Source organism: Apodemus sylvaticus, chromosome 11 (genome assembly GCF_947179515.1).
Source record: "Apodemus sylvaticus chromosome 11, mApoSyl1.1, whole genome shotgun sequence".
Classification (NCBI taxonomy): domain Eukaryota; kingdom Metazoa; phylum Chordata; class Mammalia; order Rodentia; family Muridae; genus Apodemus; species Apodemus sylvaticus.
The window spans coordinates 22846241-22855925 of record NC_067482.1 but is presented as its reverse complement, the minus strand read 5'-3'; the positions used below and the strand labels follow the sequence as shown (position 1 = coordinate 22855925).

Here is a 9685-nt window from a genome sequence, read left to right as displayed (position 1 = left end):
GATAGGATGTTGTTTTCATAGCTCTGAGTATATATCTGGCATGAGCCCTTGCATGCCTTCAAAATATAGTGAATCCACGAGGGCCATCTTCAATGACACCATGACAATGTTGTGTTTCAGAGGGAAGGCACCTGTTGTGACACCAGGTTCCTGCTGGAAGCAGGTGACAGAGGCTCCTCTCTAAGGACTCTCTGTTTCAGCCTTCTTGACGCTACTCATTTTTCTTCTTTCCCATGTTACCAGTCTTATGGCAGCAAAAGAGGCAACATTTTGCCATGATGAATACCACTGTTACCACACAGACCAATAGGAACGCGATCACATCCAGAGAGTGGTACTGGACCCAGCTGAGGTCATGCAGAGCTGGGCGAAGGTGCTTGGCTCCTTTGTTGCGCATGACATACTCGATCCAGAAGACAGCTCTGTCCAGGGGCTTCATTGGCTGATCATGGTGGATTCTGGATAATCTCATGGCATTCTCTTTATAGCTGAAGGGACAATGTATAAAATCAAAATGAAAGAGACTCTAACTTTCTGATTGATATAACTTATATTGATTTTAATTTCAGTTTTTGTAGTTGAGCAATATTTTAAACATTGACAAGTGAAAGAATGGAGAGTCAAATTGTGTGTGCGAGTGTGTGTGTGTGTGTAAGATTTAAGAACAGGAAGTGAAATAGACAATGAATTCTCTTAAGAATCCAGGAACAGTATGTTATACTGGATTATCTCCTCTCTAGTTTCAGTTTCTCCTATTTTCTTCTTAGTCTGTTTCCTAATTTCTTTTTATAACCAGATTCCTATTTTGAAAACACTTGTTATCTTTCTTCCTTGCAAAGAATTTTTACCAGACTCAAACCAATACTTTTCTGTTTCTGGACTAGGAGACTTTGCATGTAAAGAACCAGTTGCACTTTCTCCTGTTATTTGGCCTCTGGAGGGTCTCGCCAGGTACATTTGTCTACTGGAAAAGCTTGAAACTACAAATAGCGTTTTCTGGGTATAGTAAGAAAATAATACTGTCTCTCATTTCTTCAGTACTGGCTATGCAATATCACATATCATTATAGAAATAAAGTAAAGTTTTACCAAAAGTTTCATAACTTTGAAAATATCAGTAAATGTTTAACCTTTCATTAAGATTAAGGTTCATGATTAATATGTACAATCTTTTATATTTTGAAATAGTGTCCTTGTTACCAATCGATATATTTGTGATATTATTTTTGTATATAGAATAGTTTCAGACTAATCATGTCTCATTCATTGAAATGTACATTTAGAGTAACTTTATTATTAAAATAAGCACATATTTGTGACATATAATATTACAAAGTTATTCAAAATTATTCTCCTTCAAATAGGGTATAAATCAATCTAATGATTTGAATCTATCACTAATTTTAAAGGAATAGTTACTCACACCAAGCATGAATACACATATTTTCAATCCCAGCACTCAGGAAGCTGAGGCAGGCAGACTTATGAGTTCAAGGCTAGTGTTGTGGTCATATAGTAAGAAACAAAAAAGAAAAGAAAAAACCCACCTTTAAAAAAATCTAAATTCAAACAATGAAGCAAACAACAAATACACTCACGAAGGGTCATTAATGACAGTCTTCAAGGCAGTCAGAAGGTCTGTAGCTGTCAATGTGCTGAAGTCCACTCTAACAGCTGCTCCCTTGGCTACCATGTGATTAATATTATCAGGTTGATCCGCAAACAAGGGAATACCAACAATAGGAATGCCATGATAGATTGCCTCATAGATGCCATTGGTTCCACCATGAGCTATAAAAGCTTTGGTTTTTGGATGACCTGAAGTGAGAAGTGATTTTACATAATTGCTGATCATAATATTAAAGAGAAGGAAATATGAAGGCATAGTAGGGTGCTGTTCTTAATAAGTATGTTATTATAGCCACAATCCTGTAGTGGAATTTTTCCTTACCAAGAAGGTCATTCTGGGGGATCCACTTGTACAGCCGAGTGTTGGATCCTAAGGTGTCTGGTTTCTTACCATCAAATCTCCACAGAACCTGTTACACACAGACAATGCCCTATTTAATTGCAGAACTTCCAAGGCTTTGGTATATTTTGATTCTGGAGAATTGAGATTACTCAGTTTAATATTATCCAGATGATAGACAATGAAATTTAAGAGAGGGGAAATTATAAAATATCATGAGACAGTAAAAGACTGAAATAAATAATATATTTTCTGTACATTGCTTCATAATAACTTGAGATTACACTTAATTATACTAATTTTATATGTCTGACAATTAGTGACAAATTAGAATATACACAAAATTTTAAGGCAGTTAATATAAACCTTATTGGGAAAACTAAGGTCAATTAGAAATAGTTTATTATTATGAATATCTTATATGTAATCCAATATCTTACATATATAGGGTATATGTACATATCATATAATCTCAATATTACATCAATCACACAAACACTGTTTTACCTATATTTTCATGTTCTTTTGGCTATTCATTTAACTTAGGTTTAATTTGATTCATAATATATCACATGATACAATTTGCCATTTCCAAAAGTTTTTTTTTTTCTTACCAGGAATTATATTTACTTCATTTCAGATAAATTTTATTAAGTACTATCCATGGAAAAGTGTCAGTAGGAAAATTTAAAATATGCTTTCTATTGTCCTAAATACATTTAATGTCTAGCATCAAACTGATTTCTAAAGTACAAGGAACGCTCACAAAATGGAATGTGAATTGTCGCTCTTTCCTTTCTGTGTGCTTTTTGCTTAGTAAAATAAAAATTTATCTCCACAATAGGAGAAATCAGTATCAAGTAATAGAATAAATGTAGTTTACAAACATCAAAAGATTGCTTTTAGAACGTAATTCAGTAATACATTCTATGGAGTTGTGAGCTGCTAGATTCTTCCTATATTATCCTTGCTTACATAAAACTCCATCTTTCACCATCCAGAGAAACATGCTCATCCTATGTTAAAATCAGAGTTCCTGATGATGAATTCATAATTTTATAATCTTGGGCTCCCTTTCAGAATCAGTGCCTATTTTTATCTATTCTCTTATATTTTCCCACATCAGTTATTGGGAAGAAGATATTTTTGTCTTTCTTTACATACATTTTTGTTTCATTTTATATATGTGGGTACTTTGCCTGCATGTAATTCCATGCACTGTGAGTGTTCTATTTGGGGGCCCTGAAGCACACATGAGATTCCCTGGCAGTTGAATTGGGGATACTTGTGAGCTACTATGGAAGTCCTAGCAATCAAGCCCAGCTCCTCACGAAGTGCAGACAGTGCTCTTAATGCCTCACTGTGGCCTCTTCCCAGCCCCAGCAGTATAATCCTCATGATTGCATTTCCTCTTTCTGTTTCTCCTTTCTTCCATCTGGTCTTTTACTTCTCTTCTCCTCTCACTTCTTTTGACACATTGACACACTTAATAGAACAGAAAAGCTTGAGAATCAAAATGAAGTGTAAAGTGGTTGTAAATATGAAGAAAGGGACCTGCCTCAGATCTCTAAGTGCCAACATGTCAGGTGTGCACAACCATGCTGGATCTAAGTGTGATCTTTCAGGTCATAATGTGAATCAGAAGTAGATTAATAATCTATCTTCTACAATTCATAATTTTCTTTTTAAAATGTTGCTTGAGATGCATAGGAAAAAGCCCACTACCTTACATTCCACAGGAATTTTCCCTACTATAATCCAATCAGAGGTCAATAGACTTATAATACACTTGTTCACCTAGTGGACTCTTTATCTTACCTTCTGTGGAATCTGGGCAAGAGCAGAAGCAACAATATTGGCCTTTTCTTCTGTCAGGTTTTTAATCATTGATCCCAGAGAAAACACCACCACACCATGTTCTCCAGAGCTCTGAACAAATTCTTCCATTTCCTGTGAAGAAAGTTGTAACATCACAAATGAATGGCTGCATGGGAAGCATTGGCTAAAGGACTGAGGCAAACATTACCATAGGAAATCATATAATTATGGGAATTATTTTAGGGAGACTGGTGTATCTATTGCCTCAGGACTTATGTGGTCATGGAGAGTACATTTGTATTATAGCACAGTTGATGAAAATAAGAAAATTTGAGGACAAAAGTATTGCTATTGCAGATGTCAGTGAAATTTAGAGGATCATTAGGAAGTATTTTAAAAACAACAGGAAGAGGAAGGAGAAAGAGTATAAGAGCCACAGGCAATGAATTATTTTTTATTCTTACACTGAAATGAAAGAAATTATCTGTAGTACATTTTAACTAAAAATAAAGTTGTTCTACTTCCCAAAAAAGAAAAGAAAACTCCATAGCACACACACACACACACACACACACACACACACACACACACAACCAAAACAGTAACCCCAGTAGCCCTGGGAATAAATTGGAAATTGAAAGTTAGGAGTACCTTAGAGTAAAAGCTTAGGAAGAACAAAGAAAAACAGACCATCTAAAGAGTTGGATAATGTTTGTAAATTGCTCAGAGTGTATTCATTAAAAAAGATCTCTAATATCATAAGAAAACAGAATTAAATAAACTTAGGCATATGGTCCAAAGCAATCATTCCCTCAGATGCAAGCATTCTACAATTATCTGAAAATCTTTCAATAATTTTAGCTATCAGAAAATTCAATTAAAAATATATCAATATTCCATCATAATCCACTTATCATGAATGTCACCAAAATTTAAGTAGTACAAAAATGCTCCCACAGATAATATGGAAATTGAGCATTTATGCATTTATCGTAGTTGTAAAGGTAAAATGATATGGAAAACAGAAATAAGCTTCTTTATATAAGTAACATTAATATGATATGTAGAGTTAACCTATGCCACTCTTTGGTGGTATCTGTCAGAAATAATTACAATGGAAAAATCCACATAATAATGTTTATTATATCACTAGTCATAATCCCTCCAATATAGAATTATCTTAGATATTCTTCAACTGATAAATGTGTGACAAAGTGTTGGTAAATATACATAACTGTGTTTTATTCAGGTAGAAAAATATTATTATGTAACTTAGGAAATAGCTATTGTTTAGAGAACAGGAGAGCCAGACAAGAAACAGTGTTGTTTTCTTTTGTACGTGGAAACTACAGAGAAAAAAAAAAACAATATTCTTGTCAAACCTAAATGTAGAAAGATTACAATGAAGTGGAAAGATTAAAAGGGAACTGTGTGTGGAACACACATACATGAAGCTGTCTAAAACCATCTACGTGCAATGTCATAGTCCTGCTTAGCTAAGTCTTGGCCATGATTCTTGCAATTTTCTGTTTTTCTCTCACTTCTTTACATTCATTAATCTAACCTGAACATTCACCAGGTCATTGGAACTTCACAAGGATTCTAGGACATTACCTCTGAACTCTGTTGGATATTTCTTCAACCTATTTGTCTATGTATAATAACAACTATATAACATTTATCACACTATCACTTCTCCATCTTTATAATATTTTCAAGTAAAATATAATTTCTCTTTAGTGAAGAAATTGATTCTTTGTTTCTTTAGCTGGCATTTACTATATGTTTTGAAGATAGTATAAATTCTCTTTTATGAGTTATCTAAACACCCTTCAATCACTGACCACATTCTAAAGTGATTTGACACTCTTAAGTAATGAGACGAGAGATGTAAGGAAATAATGTATATGTCAATTGTCAGAGAGTTTTAGTCTACTTTATATATATCACATGAAACCAAACATCTGGAAATAGTGGTGAAGAATTGTTTCCATGAAACAGGAAAAACAGATTATCAAGGAAATCAATATAGGGTTACCTTAGGCAGTGGTTTGGCCGGTTTGCAATGGAGTCCTCCAACAAAGTCAAAATTAGGCAAGAAAGGGTGAGGAAATTGCAAGTCCCAGAAGGTTCGGATGAGCCATATGTCTGCCTTCCCCATCATCTCGGGTAATGTAGTAGGTCTCCCTGCACCCCAAAACATGTAAAATACACAATGGTGAAAGGAGTTTTTTCTGGAATACAGTGTGTGATTTCAGGAAGTGAGTTGAGGTCATGTAGAAAAACAATTTAATATGTTCCAATTATGATTTCTGAAATAATTTTAGTAACATTAATATTACTTGTGTGAAAATTATATTGTTTTTCAAAGTTACACCAATACATTTGAAGCATTTTGACTCATGCAAAGAAGCTTGAAAAGGATTTGAAAAACAGCTTTCATAGAAAATTTCATCTATTTTATACATTTTATTAGCTATTCTCTTGATTTCTGATTCTGGAAATGCACTGTGATAATCTGAAATGTATGACTAAGTTTCTTTTATCACTGCTGTACTCTGTCCATTACAGGAGACCAGTATTACTAACTTAGTTGTATATGTCAAAGTTATAGCTGGATCTTTCAAAAAGCAGTTAATGTTTATACTCTGTCCTATTAATTTAGGTAATATTTTATTAATGGAAGGGTCTTTTAAAATAATTTCATAAAAGTGTGCATTTTGTAACAAGATTTAAGGCTTTAAGATATAAGTTTTATTGATATGAGACATCTCAAATTCTAAGAAAATCAAATCGCATTGCCTGTTTCTGGTTCTAATGATACTATTTCATTGTGAAAAAGCTTTCATGATATTCTTGATAGATCTTTTAATTTATTAGTAATTTTTATAAAGGAATGTGTTTTCTTCTGTGCTGTACAGATAGTTGGGGTAGTAAATTATGAGTCTCTAGTGTTCTCATCTACAGTCTTTACACACATCTACACTCAATGAAATGTGGAGGATTTTTTTTTTTTACTGAGACAAACATAGCATAGATCAAACTATTACCAAGAGAACCCTTCCTTGTCTCACTTTGCCTGTTTAGTAATTTCTGGAGTGTTCTGAATAGTTACTCTACAGCATTTTGCCTTGTTTTGAAGCTATTAGATTGTTTTCTATTTTTACTTTATCAACTCATAATTAAGAATCTCATGCTATGCATTTATATTCACCTATACACATTCCCTTTTAAGGAAACATCAAGTCAGGATTTTACAGTAACAATGAAAGGCACAGTTTACCTAGAGCATCACTGTAAAACTGATTCCAGGACTTCTCATTAACTGGTTGAAACCAAAAGTCAAAATACAGCACCTGCAGCATATTCTTCACCCTTTCCACAAACGTCATGTGGTCACTTAATTCTGACAGAACCACAGGCACATAGGAGGGAGGGAGTGGAAGTCCCCCGCTGTACTTTTCATGTCTATATCCCATACCGAAGCGAAGACTGTACACTAAAGGTGTCTCAAGCAGTTCTGCTAACAGCTCCCCACAGGGACCTGCGGCATCTGCTAGAATGACATCAAACTTAGATCCTTGGAGTTTTTTCATAAGAGTCTTGTTCCACACGACTGCTTTGCAGAAACTTTGAATGACATCTGAATATTCACTGCAGAGTTTTTGCATTTTTGAATAAAATGTCCAAATTGAATCTTTTCTAAAATCATATGCCCACTCACCTACCCAGTTTTCAAAAGAATGTTCAAGATCTTCATTACTCAAAGGTACAGAGAAAATCTCAAAATTAAAAGAAGTTTCATTGCTAGGCTTAATGAGGACCGAAGCAGAAGATACAAGTACGGTGACTTCATGACCTCTGTGGACAAGTTCATCCAGAATTATCTTTATATTTATCCAATGGCTGTATTCTGTCGGCCACACCAGCACTTTTCCACAGGCTCCAGGTCTAAAGTAGCATATGAGCTGTATCAATAGCAAAACTGAAGTCTGTTTCATAGACATCTTGCTGAAATGGAATTCTGTTGAAATCTGTCATCTTTGAGAGATTTTCTTGCTTTTATGGAAGTTCTATCAATCCAGAATTAACACATAACTTCAATCCTATTTCCAAATAAATGAGTCTGATGTTGTAATGTCCTGTGTAAATGTACACATGGAACATGAACTCGAGGTTATCTAAGTTTGTTTGCTTTTTGTTGTCCCTGATACTACTGAACCAAAATTGAATCCCTCTTCAAACCAAACTTGATTCCCTTCTTATAAGCAGTTATTGATCCTTGAATATAACATATGTAAAGAGTCACAGATAAAATGCTTGTATTTTTTAAGTGTACTTAGCATCAAGGTTCTGGGTGTATCAGCATTTCTTAGACCTTTGTATCTTTCAAAAATTTTGACATGTATAATTCATTATTTTATGTTTCTTGGTCCATGAAATTGCCATATTTACTCCCATAAAGTGGAGGTGAACCTATAATGTTAAGGAAAGGAAGAAATCTTACACTACTTCTCTTCTACTATATCACACACAGTTACTTGGGTCCTGGATATTTTTTAGTGGACATGTCTTCAAGTGTGTACTTTTTAGGTTCTGTTTGTCATCAGAAAAATCATTATATAAAAAGGAATGTGGAGAGTATGGAGTTTCTTTTTGCTTAGAGTTGTATTACATAATGAAGAGCAGTAAGGGCAGGGATTCAATGGTGCAACTTGGAGGTAGGAACTGAAGTATAGGATATAGATGAACAATACTGTTTTATCCTGGTGACTCTCTTAGTTTTCTCTCTTACATCTAGGACCACAATCCTATTGATGCCAGCAGTCACAGTGAGATAGGGTTTTCTACAGCATTCATAAAAGAAGGAAATGTTTTAAGCATTTTATTTGGTAAGATTCCCTCCTCTCAGATGGCACTATTTTGTATCGAGTTAACTAAAAACTCATCTATATGAAATAACAGGAAACTCCCGAGAAATACTTTTAGGACTTCACCATGATGGAGTCCTTTAGCAGATGTATCTGCTTGTAATGCTTCCATAATCTTGTATGTAACTCCTTCCCCATGCTCTTTAAAACAACTCAGTAAATTCCTTCGTTCATCATATCACACCTGAGTGGAACCATTATTCTGGATTTTAAGTTGTTGCTGTTGTTTTCTTTGTTTCTTTGTTTCTTTGTTTCTTCTTTCCTTCCTTCCTTCCTAACTTCCTTCCTTCCTTCCTTCCTTTCCATCTTTCTTTCTTCCTTCCTTTCCATCTTTCTTTCTTTCTTTCTTTCTTTCTTTCTTTCTTTCTTTCTTTCTTTCTTTCTTTCTTTCTTTCTTTCTTTCTTTCTTTCTTTCCTCTCTCTCTCCCTCTCTCTCCCTCTCTCTCCCTGTCTCTGTCTGTCTCTCTGTCTCTCTGTCTCTCTGTCTCTCTTTCTCTCTTTCTCTGTCAATGCCTTTCCTGATTTTAATAGACATTAGTTCTTGTATTTCTAGGAAAAAATTATCTTATGTAATTGTATCCCAAAGAGTGTCAGATACAGATAAAATCAAAGGCTTTTCTAGGATGGGCACTATGTATGATTGTTATAAATTATGTAAATCCAACTGAGACTCAGATGCTGGCTTGTAAAGAACTTTCTTTTATAAGGATGATATTGCAACACACACAGAGACATGCAAACACACATACACACACACACACACATACACACACACATGCATAAACACAGGACATATGATACCCTTTTCCTCACTAGTCTCTAGTTTGGATGGAAAAGTGGAAAAAAAGGAAGACTAGATAGAAATGATGTTTTGGTTTTCTATAGAGATCATGGGGAAGAAGCAAAATTTCCTCACTTCTATATTAAAATGTTAGTGGCTACTGACACTGTTCCAGGCTTGCATATG

At 34.4% G+C, this 9685-nt stretch overlaps 1 protein-coding gene across 1 annotated transcript; it reads right to left on the bottom strand.

Moving 5' to 3' along the window:
- Positions 1 to 211: 211 nt before the first annotated feature.
- Positions 212 to 7794, bottom strand: LOC127696147 (UDP-glucuronosyltransferase 2B1-like). Its single transcript, XM_052198686.1, has 6 exons — positions 7071 to 7794; positions 5826 to 5974; positions 3788 to 3919; positions 1952 to 2039; positions 1599 to 1818; positions 212 to 488 (listed from the first exon to the last, which is right to left on the bottom strand). Exons 1-6 carry the CDS (start codon positions 7792 to 7794, stop codon positions 212 to 214), a joined length of 1590 nt encoding a protein of 529 aa, XP_052054646.1.
- Between the last annotated feature and the right edge of the window lie 1891 nt (positions 7795 to 9685).